At 61.9% G+C, this 20,569-nt stretch overlaps 3 protein-coding genes across 7 annotated transcripts in view; 1 reads left to right on the forward strand and 2 right to left on the reverse strand.

The window, feature by feature from the left end:
* Positions 1–1,153: 1,153 nt before the first annotated feature.
* On the reverse strand, positions 1,154–10,802 carry TBX2 (T-box transcription factor 2). The gene is made up of 7 exons (XM_022552669.3): positions 9,871–10,802; positions 8,497–8,764; positions 7,354–7,500; positions 6,074–6,150; positions 5,800–5,963; positions 4,727–5,361; positions 1,154–2,515 (listed from the first exon to the last, which is right to left on the reverse strand). Exons 1-7 carry the CDS (start codon positions 10,266–10,268, stop codon positions 2,063–2,065), a joined length of 2,142 nt encoding a protein of 713 aa, XP_022408377.1. The 5' UTR covers positions 10,269–10,802; the 3' UTR covers positions 1,154–2,062.
* LOC149746742 (uncharacterized) lies at positions 10,332–19,018 on the forward strand. Its single transcript, XM_089900975.1, has 3 exons — positions 10,332–11,189; positions 16,909–16,915; positions 17,319–19,018. The coding sequence occupies exons 1-3, from the start codon at positions 10,758–10,760 to the stop codon at positions 17,621–17,623; spliced, it is 744 nt and encodes a 247-aa protein (XP_089757101.1). The 5' UTR covers positions 10,332–10,757; the 3' UTR covers positions 17,624–19,018.
* The window catches only part of BCAS3 (BCAS3 microtubule associated cell migration factor), a 576,417-nt gene continuing 573,445 nt past the window's right edge, over positions 17,598–20,569 (reverse strand). For all 5 annotated transcript variants that reach the window (XM_022552784.3, XM_089900965.1, XM_089900966.1 and 2 more), the window contains one exon: positions 17,598–18,397. In XM_022552784.3, the coding sequence (XP_022408492.1) occupies positions 18,249–18,397 (149 nt within the window). In that variant the 3' untranslated portion in view covers positions 17,598–18,248. The remainder of the gene's footprint in view (positions 18,398–20,569) is intronic.

Raw genomic sequence — 20,569 nt, forward strand, 5'->3', positions numbered from 1 at the left:
GGCCAGCTCCCTACCTGGAAGAGGCAAACATGATTCTCTTCCTTGCAAATGTGTCGGCCCAAGAAGGTGTCCTGGGAGCTTGGAGGCCAATTCCACCTCCGCCTTCACCCTTCCTCCATCTCACCATCCTTGATGGCCCCGGTGAACAGGAAGCCAGAGTCTCTCGTCCCCCGAAGTACCCAAGTTGAGCGTCCTGCTGGGCCAGGGTGTTATGGATCTCCAAGGCTTAATGAGGAAGGAACCGGGTTTGAAAGAGTGACCGCCCGTCTCCCATCCCTTCCACTGCTAGGATTTGGGGCTGGTGACACCTGTTGGCTCGGTGAAGAAGAGAGAAGATTCCGCCCTCATGGGATAGGGACAGGAGGCAGCTGTCCTCGCAGACGTGGGCCACGGGGAAGGAGGCCTAATGGAGACTGACGCAGTGGGGCTCCCTGAGAGACCACCATCTGAACCCATTACTATACAAGGGGAAAGTGAGGCAGGAAAAGAAAGAGCCTAGTGACCCTCACTCCCCACACCCCCAAGAGGGATTTAGATGATTTCCACGGGAGAACTTTCAGGCTAGACTTTGCCACTCTAGTCAACAACCCTGATACGGAGAGAACGTTTCTTTTTGAGTTTCAGGAGACAGAGCGATGGAAAAGGATTCTAGGGTCCGCGGTATATGGGGGACCATGGCCAAACCCCTCCTCCGAAGGGAAAGAGGGAGCAGGCAGCACCTATCTTATCAGCCCCACCTACCCACAGGCTCTGAAAGGGGGTGCAATTCCACTGTGGTGCCCCGGACTGGGAGCGGGAGGCCAGGCGCGGAGTGGCGGGAGAGGCGGACAGAGGCTAGCGGCCAGCAGAGGGAGCCCGGCCCCCGGCCTGGGACGCGGACGCGCTGGGAGCGCGGGGGCTCGCGGTGGCTCGGCGCCGCCCGGCCCAGCCCGCAGCCCGCGCCGGCGCCGCCCGGCCTCGCAGCTCAGCTCGCTGCCCCAGCCTTGCAGCCGCCCCCGGGGAGCAGCTGCCGCCGAGCCCGGGGCGCCCAACCTTCGGTCCCCGCCTCCAGTCCCGCCTGACGCGCTTGCGGCGCCCCTGCCCCACGCGACCCACAGAGCGCACTGCGCCGTTCACTTTGCATTGTAGCGTTTTATTGTTTTCTCGAGTTTTTGTCGTTTCGTCTCGCTCCAGAGCGAAAAGTGAAAACCTGAGGTGGAGCCCGCGGGCCGGAAGAGCAAAGCCCGGGCGCAGGGGCCGAGGGGCTGGCGGGGTGGGAGCTCCTCCAGGGATCGGGGCCCTCTCCCGCAGCCAAGGACCCCCCCCAAGCCCTGTACAATATAGATGCTCATGTAAAATGAAAAAAAAATTAAATGCTATGAGTTAATCTCTAAATATTATGTACACAGCAATGTACACCTTTGAATAAATTAATACCAATTTGCATATTCTGGGAACCTTAAAGCTTATTTACACAAATTACCATTTATTTCATAAATATCTTTTTTTTTTCCCCCTGGGGACTCAAGGCAGAAGTGCCACTCCCTCTGCTGACCCAGGGGTGGGAGGGGCGCCTGTCTGGGTGAAGAGGTGGAAGGACTAAAAGAACAGGTTCCTCTCAGCTCAAGTCTACACTGACTTGAATCTTCACTGACCCCAGCACCCCTCACCCCAGATTCTCAAGCGGTCCCAGCCCGAGGCTAGGGGTTCTGGGGCTCCCCCGCCTGACGCCTGCACCTTCTGGCTCCCGAAGAGCCAGCCTCTGGCTGGGCCAGGGACGAGGACTCCCCACAGCGCTGGAGGACCCGGAGAGGGCCCCGCCGATGACACCTTGACACGGGAGCAGGCTTGGACCAAATCCAGTGGCTCCAAAGCGACTGCGTTCCTGGCAGCTGGATTCCTTCTGAAGCCCAGGGAAGTGTCCCAGGCCCTGGCTGGCTGATCGGGGCTTCATTCCAGCCTCTGCAGCCCGCTTTTTCTCCTTTATTTAAATAAATACCCATTCTGTGCTGTACATGTCCCAAGCAGCAGGGGCAGGCAGCTCAGGAGGCCTGCGCGGCAGCGGAGCAGCTGAGCAGCCCCCTCACTTGGGCGACTCCCTGCCGGGGGAGAGGGCTCGCTGGCTCTCCAGCCCACTCACCAGCCTCTGGATGCTCTGCAGTTCACTGGCTGCCTCTTTGGCTGAGCCGCTGGGCGACAGGGCCCCGCGGGGCGGGGCCGCCGCTTTGCGGAGAGCCAGCTCGGGCGGCGGGCTGGGCTCCCGGCTGTTGCCGCCTGCAGCCTTGGAGCCCTCGGCCGCCAGCCCAGTAGTGCGGAGGCTAGTGCTAGGTGGGATGGTGACGGGGATCTGGTAGGGGCTGAAGCGCAGGCGCGGCCGGGCACTGCCCAGAAAGGGACTCCGGGATAGGGAGCCTGCGGCAGCAGCGGCAGCCGCCGCAGCACTGGTGGCTGGCAAAGCGGAGGCCGCCGCGGCAGCAGCAGCCATGTAAGTGTAGGGGTAGGGGAAGAGGCCTCCGAAAGTGGGCATTGGGATTCCCTGGAAGAAACAGAACAAGACAAGGGTTAGGCATCCTGCCTGAGGTGTTTCTGCAGGTGATCTGGGCTCTAGGGGTGGTGCTACAACTGGAAATCCTTGCCCTACAGTTTTTAGGAATATGAGACCAGAGCCCACATGACTGTAATCCCAAAAAAGCACAGGTAGGCATGAGCCGGTATGCCTATGGCCAAACCCAGTCAGAAGGGGAGCTCACTTCAGGTTATGACGCACAGACCTGGTGCCATCAAGCTCTGTGCCAGGTATTACAATCGGAGTATGGGAAGGCCATTACAGGCAGCTGAACCAGCATGGGCCTTGAGGGAGGAAACAGGGCTGGCACAGGGCCAGGTGGCCAGTAGGCATCTTTGGCTGTGTTGGGAGGGAGGTTCTGCTCACTTAGAACAGTGTCCTCCCCAGCCTTTCTATCCGCAGGTGCCCCGCGGGGCAGGGGAAGCACAGGCGAGGGGCGGGGCGGGGGCCGGGGGTCTTTGTAAATTCTCCCTTTGCCTGCCCACCTGCTCAGGGGTCTCCTGCCTGGACCAGGAGAAGGATCCAGATGCCAATCAGTTTATAAACTGGCCTGAATACAAAGAACTCCTGGCGGCACCTAAGTGGCAGCTGAGGAAGGAATGCAAGGCCTTTGCCTGTGGAAAGCACAGTAGCTGGGAAACCCTGGACAAACACTGCCTGAGTCCCTGAGGCCCGACTTTTGGATTATCTGACCTTTGAGATAATGTTCACTCCACAGAGTATGTGGGTATGGGGAGGAGGGCAGGAGCTGACTGGGCTGGGCTTCCGGGGGGCCTCAGGCCTGGCTCAGGCAGGGAGAACGAAGAGAAGTAGCTTAGTCAGGAATGAGAAAATATCCTTCCTGAGAAGGTCAAGCCCTACTGAGCATTCAGACATGGTGTCTCAGAGGAAGGAGGGAGGCTTCAGATCTCCCAGGTTTGGGCTCTTCCTGATGGCCAGAGGTGAGCTATCCTGGCTTGAGAACTTAACCATTAGCCGTCCACCAAGTGATGCGTCCTGAGTGCTGAGTACTTCTGCCCTGGCCTTACACCTGTGACCAGGCTGTGTCTGGAAGCCCTGACTTCCCTGTGGCCTCTCTGATGCCCACGCTTATCACTAGAATTTGTCTGAGGAGGAGGCATCACATACACACCGACTCAAGGGTGCAGATTAAGCCTCCAGGCCCTGAACTCCATTTTCTGGAGGCTTCCTTGCCAGCTCAGATCCCCAGATAGGTGATGTTAGTGCCTCAGACACTCACTCCACACACCCCTGACGCGGAGCTCTATTTAAAACTCATTTCAGAATCCCCTCCCCCACTTTAAAAATATTTGCTTCTGAACCAAAGGAGCCTTCTCAGATCTGAACTCCTATTTTCCTTCCCTTAAGATAAGATCTCACGGGTTCAATTTGCCAGAAACCTCAGAGGGAGGAAAATGAATGTAGAGATTCCAAATCTTTCCACAGGGAATATTCCACCCAAGCAACCAAAGAGGCCGCTCTCCCCATCAGATCTTCTTATTTTGCTGCTGGCCACAGTTTCATAAACTTTCCCCTGGGAGCTCAGAATTTCAACTTGGGCCTGGGGAACCGAGCCCCTCGTCTCTGAGACCATGTGGCTGGGAGAGTTGGGAAACCCGGTGTGGGGGAAGGGAGAACCCAATCCTTTGTCAGGGCAGAGGACTTCCTGGAGGGTCTGAAAGGGGCCAGAGACATCTGGGAGGTGGGTCATTTGGGTGGTCAATTATCCAGAACATATTTCAAATTTTCCTACTCCTTTTGTCCAGCCACCTTAGCCTTTCAGGGACTGACAGTGAGGCAGGGATCTTTGTTCCCAAGAAAAATGTCCTGAGGCAGGCCAGGCAAGGGGACTTACAAAAGCCCGTGGCAGCCCCAGTCTGCCATAGCAGAAAGAGTCTAACGGGTACCACTCTATGCTAGGGTTATAGGGAAGGAAATAGGCCCAGAGAGGGTTAGGGACACAGGAGTCAGAAGCAGTGCCCTTGCAGACCCTGGACCTACAGTCCTAGTCTCCCTGAACCTAGGTGTGTTCCAGAGGGTCCATTGGGTCTCCCCAGGAGGGAGTCCTTGCCGGCTGGAAGCACTGGAGCGCCTATGGCATCCTCAGGCCCTATGCCTGCCTCCTCTGCCCACCTCAGTCCTCCTCCCTCCATCGTGCTGCCACCAGCTCACAGGCCTTACCTGAGATGCCAGCATGTGCTGGGAGAGGTGGAACGGGAAGGGCCCGGCGGTGCTTGCCGCGCTGGCTGCGGGACCCAGCCCGCCTGCGTCCAGCCCGGTGGCTGTCCCTGGTCCGCCACCTCCTCCACTGCCGCCGCCTGCCACCGAGGCCAGTAGGTGGCCCATGCCCATGGCGGAGAAGGCGCCGGGGCCCATGGCGAACTGTCCCGGGTGCAGAAAGAGCGGCTGGCCGGCCCCCAGAGGCCCGAAGAACTGCTGCCCGTGCAGGTGGCCGGAGAAAGCCAGGCCCGGCAGGTGTCCGGCGCCCAGGGGGGACGCACTGTCTGTCTGCACCACCAGTGGCGCCAGGCCGGGATCCTTGCCCTCGCCGGCCTCCTTGCGCCCCTCGTCCTTCCGCCGGGCTTCGGCGCGCTCCTTCTCTAGGCTCCGCAGGCCAAACAGGCCGTCCCCGCCGCTCTCGGCCGGCTCCTTGGCCCTCTCGGGGCTGCGCCGCTCCCGGGCGCGCTCGGGTTCGGTCAAGCGAGGGGGGCTGCCGCCGTCCAGGGCCGGGCTGCGGCCTAGCGCCTGCCCCGCGCGCTCCTCGCTCAGCCTCTCGGGCTCTGGGTCACTGTCCGCGGCGCACGACTTCTCCTCGGCTGCGGGGAGAGAGGGCGCGCGGGGTTACGGCCTGGGAGAGACAGGCGCGAAGCCTCTCCCGGTGTCGGCGCCGGGCCGGAGAGACGTGCGAAAGCCTGCTCTCGGGGAGGCCAAGTCGGAGGAGCTTCTAGGGGCTCGTCGGGCTAGGGGCAGTTGTAGGTCACCTCATCCAAGACCCCTTATGTGCAGTGGGAGAAAGTGAACCCGGTAGAGAAAACCTTACTGCGCCAGAGTCACCCAGCGCCAGGGCCCTACCTCGGAGCCCAGCAGGATCTGCGGGCCACCTGGGACCGCCCTCACAGGAGAGTCCTGGGTTAGAGGCCTCCCAGGCTCACTGCTGACGCTTCTCCCACGCCTTAAGTTAGCCGGATGTGGAGCACCGAGCCACCTGGCGCCCGGTGGACACCCGCCCCTTCTCTTCCCCGCCAGATCCGCACCTCTAGTCCGGTGCAGGCGCAGGGGACTAGGCGCTGTCCCCGGGGAGGGTGGCGGTTCCCGCGCGGGGGGAGGGTCGCAGGACGAGGCGTCCGATTCGGCACCGTCGCGCTCTGGCTTGCAGTGCTCCTCGTACAAGCGCAACGACGGCAGCGTTAGCTGCTTCCTGGGGATAAGCGGACGGAGCGGGTCAGAGCGCAGCGCAGCACCCCCACCGCCCCCTTCCACGTCCTGTTCCCCCAGGCACCGCCATAGGCCGGTCCCGTACACCCTCACCTTTTCTCCCGCCGGCCATTCCCGGTGTCCCGGAAGCCTTTGGCAAACGGGTTGTTGTCGATCTTAAGCTGCGTGATCTGCGGGGACCGAGGGGGTGGCGCCAGGTCAGGATGCGGCTCTTCCAGCCTGGCCTGGGGCACCCGGAGGTCAGCGGCTGCCCACCCAGAGGAGAGCCCGGGAAGTGCACACTTGGTACCCGCCCACCTGGGATAGGACGCTCCAAGCCACAAGGCAAGGTGAGGCCGGCGGGCGGGCCTCGAGGAAAGCGACCTCCAAAAACCTTATTCGAGGCATAATCCCTCAACTTGCACACACAAGCCCAAAGCTCTGCGTCCAGAGTCGAAATCCGTCCAAGCGTGCACACAGGCCCACGAGGCCACTCAAGTTAAACTAACCCGGAACCTGAGCAGGGCGCAGACAGCAGAGCACACGCAGGTCAGCAGACACACACAAAGTCAACCACACTCACGGGCCGCGCACATGCAAGTACACACGGGCAAAACAAGTGCCCAGGAAACCAAACGAATTCACACGCCTCCACACGAATCTAAGGCACTCCAAATGGTGCACGCATATCCGCGTGGGACAGACACATCGGTTCACAAGGACGGAAAAAACGACCCGGCAGGACACTCAGACACTGTCGTTCACCCGAGAGTCGTGCACACGGGCACAGGCCTAGTGGGGTGGTGATTTGCCTCTCTAGAGAGAGGGTGTAGAAGGGCAGCAAGCAGAAAAGGCCCTTTCACTTGAAGGAAAAGTCTCTAAGCACCTCCCAAGGGGTCCCGGGCCTGGACTGACCCAGAGAGGGACGGCGGGGTGGGGGCTGTCACCTGTCCCGCCCTCTGGCTCCCCCAGGAGAGTGAAAACTGGGCCCCCTGTTCCTAGCGTTGGGTTCCTAGCAGCAGGAATGCCTGGGCAGATTGCCTCCAGCGCCCTCTTTTCATTTCAATTCCCATCCCTGAGCCAAGAAATAAACGAATAAAATGTAAAAATGTCAGCACGGCCCCGGAGTCTCTGCTAATTGCTAAGTAAATATCCCCACCCCAACGAGCGCCCAGCTGCTCGCGCGCCCGGGGGAGCTCGTGGGTATGTGTCGCGGGCTTGCGAGAGAGCCTGGGGGATTTCGGTGGCTGCTGCGCTTACAGACGTCAGGCTTGGTGCTCGGGAGTGGGCCGTGAGGGAGCCGGGGGCTGCGGGCAGGTGTGAGTGGAGGGCTGGAACCTGCACGTGGGGAGGGCGTCGGTGGAGGGGCTGGGCCCGCCACCGGTCCCGCGCACCTTGTCGTTCTGGTAGGCAGTGACCGCGATGAAGTCGGTCTCGGGGAACACGTAGGTACGAAAGGTGCTGTAGGGCAGCTTCAGGATGTCGTTGGCTCGCACGATGTGGAAGCGTGGTTGGTACTTGTGCATGGAGTTCAGGATGGTCTGCGGGGAGGGCGCGGGTCAGCCGACAGCACCCCCCCCCGCCAGCCTGTGACCCGAGCATTTCTGTTCTCTGGGGACCCGACCTCTTTCCATCTCTCTCTATCTCTCTCAGGGTTTTGCCTTCCCCATTCCAACCCCCACCCTTCCCCGTTTTCTCCTGTCTTCTCCGCTTCTTTTCGCTCCTATATTACTTTTTCTTTTTTCTCTCAATTTTCTTCATCACAGTTTCTCTCCATTAAAAAAAAATTTACCCCAGTTGAAAACAGAAATAAAACAAAATAAAAATCCCTACAATGCCACTCCTAACCTCTCTTCCTGGGCTCACTGCTAAGACCCTAGTAACGCCACGGAGAGAAGACTGGGACCTTCGAGGGCTCACCGACTGCCCTACGTCCGGACAAGGAGTCCCTTCTGCCCCATGAACTTCCCCCCTCCCATTCGCTGGGGCCCTCGCTCAGGCAGAAACGATGAGAACCCCAAACTCCCTCCTCCTGGTCGGGCAATCTGCCTGTGGGAGGAGGGAAAGGAGTCTCAGAAAAGGTATGGAGGGGGCTGTTTTAACTTTTAAATCTCCTCGTTTGGGGAGAGGGATGGGAACCCAGGTCTTGTTCACGGGGAAGGGTGAGGACAAGCTGAGGTCCTGGGCAGGGCTTCCAAGCTCAGAAGACCAGCGGCTGCACGACACAGTTCTGGCCACACCTGCCTCCCGCTGGACCCTAGGAGGGGCTTTGGAAGGCCTGAAGAGAGCTGAGGCTGTGAGCAGCCTGGAGCTTAGCGGTCCCCAACCCCCCCATTCTCCAGGCTTGCAGAGCAGAGCCCTCTGGGCCCAGGCCCAGCCGGCATGGGCCACAGGGCAGTGACCTGGGCAGGGGCACCCTGCAGGTTCGGCAAGCGTTCCCCTCTGGGGAATCCTGCGGTCTCCTCTCCTCCCCCCACCCCCTGCAGTGCCCGGTGCTCAGTGTCCGACCCCCATCTGCACATCCGCCCTGCACTCACGAAGCCGTGCTTGTCGGAGATGTTGTTGGTCAGCTTCAGCTTATGGAAGGCCACCGGCTTGGCCATCCACTGCTCTCCCGTGGCTGGGCTGTCCGGGTGGATGTACATCCGTTTGGGCATCTCTGGGTCGGCCTTGCCCGCCACCATCCAGCGCGAGTTATGGAATTTATACCGGCAGTCGTCAGCGGCCACGATGTCCATCAGCAGGATATATTTGGCCTTCTTGTCCAGGCCGCTGACTCGCACCTTGAAGGGAGGAAACATCCTCCTGCAAGAAAGGGAAAGATGGAGACGTCATGGGACCCGGCTCTCTGTTGGAGGACCCCCCCACACACACCATTGCCTGGAGCTTCCCCACCTGTGTTCCGCTGTTGTCCCTGCTCTCCCCCTTAATACTGCCTGGGAGACACCACCTGCGGTTGTTATTCCTGGGAGGCCCCATTTCTGCCTGTCAAGACCCTCTCCTATTATAAGGCTTCCCATCGGCCCTATGCTCAGATCTAGTGACCCTCTTTCTCCCTCATCTGAGATGAAAGCTGAGGTTTCAAGAAAGAAATCCAGGGCCTTTATAAATACACCCGCTTCTCTTGACTCTCCCTGAAATCCGTGCAGGGGATATATCCACTTGGGACCGAAGCTCTCAGAAATAAATTCGGATGTTGTTTGTTTGGGGGAAGGAACTGGGTTACAGCGCCGAACAAGGACCCTGACCCTGAAGTTCGGGGGAAGAGGGTGAGCCTGAGGCCTGGATTCTCCGTATCTGAATCAAAGGCTTGAGTGGCTGGGGATTGTAGTTTTCTTCCGGCCTTAAGGCCTAGGGCGACGTGAGCATCTGGAGGTCCTCGCTCCTCGGCGCGGACAAGGCTCCAGGCCGGGTCAGGCTGCAGCTGGGCCGGTTCGGGGCTCGCTGCCGAGAACGCAGCGACCGGCGGGAACCAGTGGGCCAGCCTGGGCCTAGCAGGGTGCGAGTCTCATTCTGGGCTCCAGGGTCGGAGAAGAGTGCGGGAGACGCTGCATCTGCCCGGAGCACCGAGCCAAACTCGCAGGCAGGAGAGCGAGGCCGCGGGGCTGAGTTGCAGCCGAGACCGCTGGAGAGCAGCCAGGGCCGAGCCGCGGGGCCTCCTCGGCTTTGAGACTCATAACGATTGGGGCTATTTTGCAGGAGCATATTTTCGTTTTCATTTGGGAGATTTCGATGCTTTGGTTTAAAAAAATTCGTTCGCTGCCAAATAAGAAAAGTCAACTTGGTTGTCTAAGCGTGGTGCGGGGGCCCGAGCGAGCAGGGAGCCGCGAGCGGCGGGCTCGGCGCTGGTGTGTGCCGTCGGGTGCCCCTCTCGCCCACCCGCGCGCCCTCCGGCCAGCCGGCTGCCCTACCTCCCGGACTTGGTGATGACCATCTCGGTGCCCAGCTTGTGGAACTGGTCCCACAGCTCCTTGGCCTCCAGCGTCACCTTGGGGTCGTCCTCCACCTCGTCCTCGGGCTCCAGGCTCTTAAGCGAGCGCAGATGCGCAGCGGGCGGATGCGGGCCGAGTGCCGAGACGTGCAGCCCCGCCTCGGCCGCCGCCGCCGCCGCCGCAGCCGCCGCCGCCGCCGCCCCCGCCAAGCCGGGGTCGGGCAGAGGCTTGGCCAGCGCGCCGGGCGGCAGTGCGAGCGCCGGGAAGAAGGAGGGCTGCGCCGCCGCCAGAAAGGCGGACATGGGGAAGTCGGCCGGCCGTGGCGCGTGAAACGGGTGGTAAGCCATGGCGCTGGCCGCCAGCGCCGGCTCTCTCATCGGGACATCCGGCCCAGGCGCCCGGGGGCCGGGGCCGGGGGCGCGCGGCTCGGACCCCCGGCCCGGGCGGCGGCGCGCGCGGAGGAAGGGCGACCCGGGTGGCAAGCGCGGTGGCAGCTCCTCCCGGTTCCCCGTCCGGCGCACGGCGAGGGACGCGGGGCTCTGGGCGCGGGGGCGGCGGGGGCTCTGCGCGGGGCTGGGCTGGGCTGGCCCGCTCCGGCGCCGGGGACCACGCGCGACTGGTTAGATCTTGTCGTGATCTCTGGAAAACTGTGACTATCTCACATGTCCTGCCCTGCTCGGATCCCCTGCGCTAACGAGCCAGGCCCCCCTTGATTGCTGATTTTACGCTTTTTGGACCAATTGTGGGTCTCCGGGGGCGGGGTTTTGACAGCTCAGGCCAAGCTCCGGCCGGGAGGGGGGGCCGGGGAGAAGGTGTCGGAAGCCTCAGCAGTAAGAAAACATGTCAACAGAATAAAATATTAACCAATGACGGGCCAGCGAGCCCCGAGACCCCTCCCCCTGCCCCGGCCCCCACCCCGCCGCCCGCGCCCGCGGTTGCCTGCGCCCGGACAGGAAAGCGCGGCGGGCCGACCCGACTTGCCGAAAGGGCCTGAGGCGGGGGGCGCCCGGGTCCCAGGGCCCTGGGGAAGGACCCCCAGCCGCAGGCCGCCCCAAGTGCAAAGCATTGACACGGCCCAGAGAGGAGAGGGGGCGCCCTTCTTCTCCCGCGCCCGGCGGCCCGGCAGCTCTGGCCCGCGCCCCAGCTTGGCCTCCGACCCCGCTCCCGGCCGTGGCGCCGCCCGGGCCCCTGCACTCCGGAGGGAGGCTGCGGGTGCTGGAAAGAGAGGCCGGTGGGCGGGCGAGTCGGGAGGCGCTGGCTGCCGAGGTCCCGGAGCGGAACCCAGGTGGCGGGAGCCGGTGAGTGGAGCCGTGGCAGAGCCCTGGAGGGGCCGGCGTGGGCGGGAGCGGGACGCGGCCTTTCACTCGGGAAACGCGGGGACCCCTTAGCCTGCGCCTCCCCTCACAGGAAGACTCAGGAGGAACCGGGAGTTCCGGGAAAGCCCTGGACTCAGCCCCGTATCCCCCTGCGTCCCCGACCTAAGCAGAGCTCTCCCACTGCCGGGAGAGCGGGTCCTCGGGGCTGGGAAGGTGTGAGTGCACCTTCCGCCGAGCACAGGGCGGCAAGGCGCGGGCGGATCCAGCCCCCAGGTTCTTGACCCGCGACCCAACGAATTTTCGCCGCATCCGGTACCAAAGACACAAGTATCCCTCATTCCAAACACCGGCATCCTCTCTCCTCCACTTTCCTAGAATTTGTTTCCAGCTCTCGAAAGCTCACGACTCCCAGGTTCAGTAATGCCGAGTAACGAGTGTGGGGGTCTGAGCGTCTGTGCGCACCTGCGGTTGAGCCTCCACCCCCCACCCCCTCCTACCCCCGCCTGCCGCAGTCGTTCTCAGGCACCACCAGTATTGCCTCCCGCCCTTGGGGTGTGTATGTGTTTGTGTGTGTGTGTGTGTTTCGCGCCCACTGTGGTGGTGCCGTCTGTGCGCAGCGGGAGCCGAACTTAAGGCGTGCGCCCAGTGAAGCGGCTACACACCTGCCTCGAATCAGTCTCAGGCCTGACACTGATTCCTGGAGGTCGCGTTCTGAAGGCAAGACGGACCACGCACTAGACACGGGTGACACTCCTGCCCGCACAACCAATGCAAAGGCGGGTGAGTTCTGCCGGAGCGGGTTTGCGCCGGCGTTGTGGGCGCGTACAGCCCACATCAAACAGTGTCCCATCCGCTGCGCACACCAGTCGCGGGGAATCCTGTCGCTGCACACGCAGACCTGCCGTGTAAAATCTGATCACCCCGGCAGTGCGGGTTGGGGACCGGCCGGAACGGTTTGGCCTCCCCGAACCTTTTTTCTACTTTTCTGAGCCGACCCCGGAGAGCTCGCTACCCCCCTACCCAGCGTGCAACAGGGCGCCGCCCCCAAAGGGTTTTTCTTCACGACCTCACTCTCTACTGGGTCGCTCCTCTCTTAGTGCCTCCTCTCTGTCCAGAACGAATCTTCGACTCCGCGCTGCGCAGTCTATGCAGCCGGGGCAGGATCCGTTGCAGCTTTGCACAGGCGAAGTCCTGCCGGCTCCGTCTTAGGCGAGATGTTGCCCCTGGGGATGGATGTGTGTGGACAGGTTTGAGCAGTTGGTGAGGTGACCAGATAATAGCCAGGGCAGCGTTCCGGAGCCAGGAATCCGGGCACAGGCCTGGGAATCCGTGCATGCACTCGCAAAGTCGTGTGTGTACACGTACTTTCGAACTTGCAAGAATGGCGTGTAGTACACCTAAGTGTGTGCAATTTGGACATTTTCCTGGAGAAGGTCTGTAGCTGGTCCGGGGTCCAAGGCCCAGGCAGTCTGAAACACGCTGGTACGGGTTGTTCGCCCAAGAAACCCCGCGGAGACGATGCAGCGGCTGCATTTGGGGACCACAATCCCACCTGGCCACAAGCACTGGGCCACGGACCTGCCCTCCGGCGGCCACAGGCTCTTTCCCGGCCCGGACCCCATCATCTGCCCTGCCCCGTCGTCCCGCAACCAACCCGAGGTCGCTACAGCCGCTCTTAATATTCCGAATTTCCATCCCCCTATCCCCCTACCCCCAACACCTCCAGCCAAACTCTCCAGCGAGGAATATCCTTGGCTCAACGAAAACCCGCGAAGGGGAGGCCCAGGAGGCCCTGGTGCTGCGCCGTGCGGCGCCCATGTCCCGCTCGGCCCCTCCCCCACCACCCCCCGGGTCTGACCCTCCTCTTCCCGGGGACAGGCGCCTCTGGGGGGTCCCCGGGGGCTGAGAGTGCGTGTCTCTTTAAGAGGCCCTGGGGGGCGCCTCGCGAGCCGCCCGGGGCTGGAGGGGGAGGGCACGAGCGGGGGCGGCTGGCGCCAGGCGGCCGAGGCTCCACAGCAAAGCTCCGGCCCCTGTCACTTCGCATCGGCCGGGCCCCGCAGACAGGCGGGGGACGCGCGCTCAGCCGCCCCTCCCTCTCCCAGGCCGTCCAGGGCCCGGGCGTCGGGCGGGCGTGGGCCTCGGGCCTCCGGCCCGTTGCACGCGCTCAATAAGCGCTGTGCTTCCCGCAACCCGGAAATCGGGCGGGGGCGGCCTGGGCCGGGTGTGGCCGTGGTCCCGAGCCTGGCCGGGCCGCTGTCCGTCCTTGGCCCCCCGTAACCTTTCGCGAGGTCAAGGGCCACTGCTGGGACCTTCCCGGAATTGGTCCCCGCCCGGTGTCTTGGTCTGTGTGACTGGGCGTGGATCTGCGTGCTCCTACGTGGAGTGATGGCTTGGTGTGTATGGTCCTGTGGCAGAGGGGACGTGCGTCCGGGTAGCGGGGCGCTGCCGTGAGACTGGTACTGAGTGCGCGGTGGTTTATGAGTGTGCCCGGGCTAAGCTCGGGTGCCGTGTGTGGCCCTATGCCGGTGACCAGTAGTGGAGGTGCCACTGCGCGCGTCCATCCTCGTCTTGGCCTGTGTGTGTAGGAAGAAGGGGAGGGAGAATAGACAGAGTTGCTCCCCATCCCCGGCTTCCCGGCCGGACCCGCGCCTCCCGGAGCCTTGGCGCCAGCCAGCCCCGTTTAGTGGCCGGCCCGGCTCCCCCGCGGTCCCGGGTCTGGCTGGGGTGGGGGCCGCGGCCTCGATGACCCCGGCCCGCAGCGGCCCGGCCTGTCCCGTCCACTTAGACAAATTGCGGCTGACAGGCTCGCAGTCTCTCTGGAGTCGCCGCCCGTCCGTCGCCTCCCTCCCGACCCAATTACCCCGCGCAGGGTCGGGCCAAGTGGCTGGGATGGGGCGGGGGGGGGGGGGGGGGCTCGGGGAGAGCGGGAGGCGCGACCTCTTCCCGGCTGCGTTGTGGCCCAGGCCTTGCGCCGGGACAGGCGGCGGGGCCACTTCTTCGGATCATGTCCCTGGAAGTGCCTGGGCAGCACGGCCTCTGCGGCCCAGTCCCCAGTCTTCCAGGCTGACGCGAAAGCAAGGCCCAGGCTGGCAGCTCTGGCGCGGGACAGCCCTGGCCCTTGAGGGTCGTCGTTGTGCACCTGAGGGCAAGCAAGGTCACAGGGCCCGGCAACCCAAGACTCATTCCCGCCGGATTTGGGACGACTTCCCCAGAGTTCTGGGGATCCCATAACCCTGAGAGCTCCGGACTACTCTATGCTCTGGGGTCAAGGTCCTCGGTTCGCAGCAGTCTGCTTGGGACGCAGGGGTCGGTAAAAGTGAGGTGCACATCTGTGAACCTGCCAGTGCATGGACGAGCACGGGTGTGAGGTCATGGGTGTGGGTACCTGGGATTGTGGCAGAGTGAACAGGCCACGCTGCTGTGTGGCTTGAGAGAGGGGGCAAAGCACAAGGACCCCCCCCTAGGACCAGCCCACCTGCGAGAGAGGGGCGGGGCTGGCCTGCGCACGCTCACCAGGCTCTTGATTAGCTTTTGCAGAAATGCTTTCGCCTGGAGCAGGGCCATGATTCCCTGGAGCAGCTTCGGGGGTAGTTCTTGACGATCCGGGCGGGCTCCAGCGTCGCCTCACCTGCCCTCCCTCTCCCCGCCAAAGAGCTACCTGGCCTCCGGTCAGCCTCTGGGCCTCTAACCAATCTTTCGCTTTTTTGACCTGCAGCTTCCTCTTTGCCTCCTTGGACCTTGTTGCTTTTCTCTGCTGGGTGTGCTCCCCTCCCCCCACTTTACAGATGAGCCCAGAGGTGCAGTAATTTACCCGAGGCCACACAGCTACCGGTGGCAGAGCTGGGATGGGACCCAAGGATCTTAAGAAACAGCAAGGCCACTCCTTAGAAGCTGGTGATGTCATTGCTGTCCCACTAGCTACACCTGCTCCTGCAGCAGTGCAGTACTGAGACTCCAGGGCCCCACCCTCAGGCTGGGCTCTGGCTTTGAATACAAGACGGTACAAGATGCTCTTCCCTTTTGCCCCTAGAGTTCCCAGCTCTAGGTCTGCAGGAGGGTGCTGCCTTCTCAGTTACACGGGGACAAAGGAGCAGCTATGAAGCTAGCCAGGGGCCAGGGCTGGATGCTCTTAGGAGTAGGGAATGGGGGTGAGTGGCCTCAGAGTCTTGGACTGTGTGCGGGCCCAGGACAGGGAGGTCAGTGCAGAATGCAGTTCCTCTGAGGGAACTGGCCTGGGCATGTGAGGCAGCATGGAGCAGACAGGGGTCAGCAGATTAGCTGTGTGACTTCTTAACCTTGGGCGAGGCTTCTTTCAGGCTCAGGTTTCTCATCTGCAAAACGAGGACCAAATAGCGCTCTTTTGGGTGCCGTCTAGTTTAGAGATTCCCTGATCGGTGAAAATCAGAAAACTCAGCAGTGAGAAACCATTTCCAGTCTTAGACCGGCAGCTGCCTGCTCTGGCCTCTGCTTGCTTCCAGAGGAGCCGACACTAGTGTTTGACAGAGCGCCGTGCACCTGAATTTACCTTGGGACCACTGGGCCATTTCTCCAGTCAGTCCCAGACAGTGCCCTCCCTCCCTGAGCTGCCACCCCAGCTCCCATCAGCCTCCTCGCAAACCGTGAAGGTATTTTTTCCTCCATCAAGTTGAGAGAAAGTCCATAGTGATTGCCTGTTGAGCAGGTAGGGCTGTAAGAATCAGGGAGGTCACATGGCTTCCTCAAGGTCACCTGGTCAGGCCACAGTTAGATGCATGTTCCGACGGCCTCCTAGGGTGATGCCATCATGGGGGTCTGCTGGGGCTGCTCGGGGTGAGGTGGACCTTGCCCTGGGTGTTATCTCTAGAGGACAGGAGGCTGGCTGCTCCCGGGCCAGTGGGCAGTAAAGCCCCCCACCCTGGGGCCCAGTCTCACTTCCAGCTGATTACAGGCTGTGGCAGGGTCTATAACCTCTCCAATTAGCCGGGGGCCAGACCCAAGGCCTCTCTGATAACCCCAGCTCCAGTGGCAGCCGCCATGGGGCCAGCTTATCTGGCCTCTCTTATCCTCCCCTTCCCCCACATACTCAAAGAGTTGCCCTAGCTGTGAGCCGATGAATAACCAGATTGTCCTGCAAGCTCAGCCCTACACCCACCACTTTCCCTGACTCAAGGAGGCCACAGCTGTTTTGCACCCCCTGGAGGGAAAGGGCTGAGCCAGGGAGGACTCCTGGCTCTAAGCTGACAGCCGGTCCCCTGTGCGGTTGGAGAGCGCTCCTGGCTGTCCATCTTTGCCCCATCCACGTGCCTTAGGGTGGGTTCAGAGGGCCTGACCCTTCCTTGAGCTCCTTCCGTGGCCAGTGTGCATAGGCAATCTCTGCTCTGGCTGGGGTGGGGGTATGCCAGGCACATCAGTGTCTCCAGTTGGGCTGGAACGGGAAAGGCTGCTGTTCCTCCCGCAGCCCCAACTGGGCCCAGGCCTCCTTCCGTTCCCAGCATGCCTCACTCTGGCATGTGATTCCTCACCCCGCAGGCTCCCAGGCAGGAGGGACTGGCTTCAGCCACCCTATGCAGGGCCATCTACTCAGCCTTCAGAGCCGAGTGTGATTCAGGTCCCCCTTCTGCTAGCATGCCCAACTGGTCGGGTGGAGGGCACTGAAGATTTAATCTCTCCTCAGGCGCCAGGGTTGGATGGGGTGCGTGCAAAGAGGGCGGGAGCCCTGGAGCTCCCCCGCTCTGGCTGGATGGCTGGATGGGAAGGCCTGCTTGTTTGTGAACTCAACTCTTCTGTGGCTGTTACATTAAACTTCACCCCAAACCACACCTGGATCAGTGGGTTTCCTTCAATCCTCCCAGGCCTCTCTGGGGTCTCAGGGAAGGCAGGACTGGGGCTACCCCTTTTCACTCCCCCGGCTCCTGTCTCCTTCCTGCCATTCACTTCAGGTCCAGAATTGGGAGGTGGGAGGGGAACCACATCAGGAACTTGTCATCCAAGGTTCCAGCCAGGTTTCCTGGGAGACCCACCTTCACCTGACCACCCGTCACCTTCTGAGTCTGAGGAGAGGTAATGACGGGGAGCCTGTCCCAAAGATGAGGCCAGAGTCTTCATCAGGCTCTCCTTCCCACAGCAGCCTAGAAGCACATGCCAAGGACCTGACCAGCCCTGACTGCCACAGCCAGGGAGGGTCCGGGCCTGGGGTGCCCCCAGAACTCTATGGCTCTGGTAACAGGCAAGAAGGTCAGAGAATGGATTTAAGTCAGACCCTACCCCAGTTCAAGAGTAAACACCCTCATTCTCCTTCCTCCCCCCTCCCTGACTCCCCCTCAGCTGCACGTGTGGAGCAGGGACACACGGTCGGGCCCACAGGACTCTGCTCAGCGCCTGGAGAGGACCCTGACCCCAGCAACTCAGGGATGGACACCAACTGCGTGATTTATTGAACAAGACGTGCACTTTTTGACAGGGCCTCAGTAACCAGGGTTTCCTTCACTGAGCAGTACAGGACCAGGGTAAAAGGGCTTACAGACAAGAAAGACAAATCCTTTCCATGAGCCAAAGGGGAAAGAAAAGAGGAAGGGGGGTTTCTTCCTCCCTCCTCCTTCCCTAATACGCTGGGCCTCAGTTCAACGCCAGAAGGACGTTGGCCAAGGGAAGCTGGGCAGCGCGTGCCAAAGCCAGGAGTGAGCTGGGGCTGTCGCTCAGGGCCGAAGTGCCCGCCGGACCACCCACCCTCGCCCCACCCAGGCCCCCGAAGGGTTTGGTTAGAAAATACAAAAGTGGGTCCAGTGCAGGACATCACGTGCAAACGGAGGAGGGGACGGAGCTTCTGCAGAGTCTCTCTCAGCCACGGCCCCGTTGATGGGGGGCAGAGGTCATGGTGAGCCGAGGTGCTTTGGAGAAGGGTCTCTTCTCAATCCAGGGAGGGTGGGCGGCTGTTGTCACGAAGCTTGGGGATGGTGGTTGGTAAAAGACGAGCAGAGTCCGAAGGGCAGGACCAGAGGGGGGACTTCTCCCCTCCCTCTAGCAGGTGAGTGGGCCAGCCAGTCAGAAGCAGGTTGCTGGTACCTACGGGAAGCTGGTAGGGAAGAGGCTGAGGGGCTGACTCTCATTGGTGGGCAGTGGAGATCGGTAGCCATCGAAGTTTCTCGGGATGCTGCCGCTGGTGGAACCTGAGCTGTTACTCAGAGTCTCGATGCTTCCCTCTCGCTGTAGTTCTGCAAGACAGAAGAGCGGGCCAGGCCCAGTCAGAGTGCAGTCTTGGGGAGGCGGGGGTAGCCCCTGGGCCGGGCTGCCTGCCTTGAGGCACCAATCTGGGTCCATATACATCCTTCTGCAGGGGGAAGGACGGGCCGGGTGGCAGCTCGGGTCACAGGGAGGCTCACCCTGAGGAGGGCGAAGCCCCCTTGGCTGGCGGGCTCCAGTTACTCCCTCATTGTGGGAGCCCCTTTAGCCAGAAGTATGGCCGCCCTGATGATTTGTCTGGACCACACTGCCATACATGGGGCATGTGCTCAGCCAGCATACTCCCCCAACTCCATGAGAGGCTCCTGTCCTGGAGCTACAAGTCTGGCAGGAGGGGAGAAGCCAGGACATGGGAAGGACCGATGCTTCCCTACCTGATCTGTCTCCCTCCCCTCCCCTGCCGGGGAGCGTCAACCCTGGCTTAGCCACTCGCTCACTCGTTCTCACCCACACAGTCTGCCTGCTGGCCAGGCCCCGGTCCATCTGTGGCACCTCCTGGAAAGTGACCTGTTTCCCTTCAGGAGGGAATGCCAGGTTTGAGAGGGGCCTACGTGCCTGGAGTGCCTCCTTTCTCCCTTCCTCTGGGCTCCCAAGTGTCCTGGAGGCCTCCCAGAATTTCTATGCTCAGAGTCAACCTGGCAGGGAGGCTCCCATCTCCTCCTCTGCCCCTTCCCTGGCATCAACACAGCCACGCTACCATCTTGGATATGGCAACTGGCTCCATCTCATTCAACTCTGGGCAGCTTACCCAACTGCCCCACCACCTCTTGATCCAAGACAAGTACTGGGGTAGGTGGGCTGGGAATAGACTTCCTGGCGTGCCGAATGCAAGGAAGAGAGAATTACTTCTTGGCTTTTTGAAAGTGGCCAGTTCCTATACCCTCTCCCTCACAGTGGGCTCTGAAATGTGGGCACACACATCCCTGGGCAAACTCTGGGCCCCAAGCCAAGATGTGGTACCTGCAACCTCTCCTTCCCCAAGGTACACCTGCCCGGGACTGAGGGGGTCTTGCGTGTCCACCCCAGGAGCCCAGGACCTCAAAGCAGTCATCTGAAACGGCAAGGTGTGCTCGAATGTTACACTTGTCTGGTCTCTTTTATCTCCAGCCTGCACCTGCTCCCTGGCTCCCTGCCACCGTACACACGCAGCACAGCTGGCTTTGGTTAGGGAATGGGTCATGGCCTTTACTCCTGGGCCGGCCATCACCAGTCGGCCAGGAAATAACCACCGACCCCCCCCTCCCTGCGGGCGACCCCCAAAGCATCGTGGTGACCCAGAAGAGGCAGCCACAGAACGGGCTGGGTCTGTGCTGCCCTCCTTCAGAGCAGGCTCCTGGTCCTGTGTGAGGCGTGAGGGGCCCTCAGGCTGCACCAGGCACCACTCCGGGGCCCGGGCCCAGGCTGGAAGGGTGTGTGTGCCTGGACACCAGAACCCCTCAGCAGATGGGGGCTGTGGACACAGGCTACAGGCTTGGTGATGGCCCCTGATCTCCAAGAGACACTGGCTGCCCCGTTGGGCCCAACCCTGAGATAAGTCGAGAGTTATCTAGATGTGGATCGCCCTCTAGCCTCACCCTCATTTGGGAGTCCAGGCCATTGTGCCGAGAGAGGGACAGGACAGGAAAGCAAAGAACAGGCCCCGGAATTTCTGTATGGAAGCGTCAGGCCGAGGAGTCTGTGGGAGATCTCTGATTCCAGAGGCCCTGGCCCTGGTGCAGGCTGTCCCAGCACTAGGGGGCGCTGGCAGCAGGGCCAGGAGGGCAGGAGACAGGAGCAGTGGCCGCAGCAAGAGGAGCAGGGGCTTCCTGAGCCTCTGGACACCAGGTCCAAGGAAGAAAGCCCCACATGAAGGAGCAGAAAAGGCCACCAGCATGGGGAAGGTTGGCACCTCTCCGGAGCTGGAAGACATGCCTGACGTTCTGGAGGCCCAGCGCCGGCACATCCCCACTAACGAGGAAGCCGAGGGGCCGGGAGCCCAGGACCGAGCGTGGCACCCCCTCTGCCCCTCAGCACAGGCCCGCAGGGACCCCACCCCACGAGTCTGGGCGGACGCCCATCATCCCATCCTGTGACAGTGCAGGGACAGTTGCCAAAGGGACTTACAAGATGAGTTTGCTGCTCTTGGGGGCCAGGTAGAGCCTGAG

Source organism: Delphinapterus leucas, chromosome 19, assembly GCF_059928025.1.
Source record: "Delphinapterus leucas isolate spDelLeu-1000000601 "Yukka" chromosome 19, BTC_Dleu_Yukka2, whole genome shotgun sequence".
Lineage (NCBI taxonomy): Eukaryota > Metazoa > Chordata > Mammalia > Artiodactyla > Monodontidae > Delphinapterus > Delphinapterus leucas.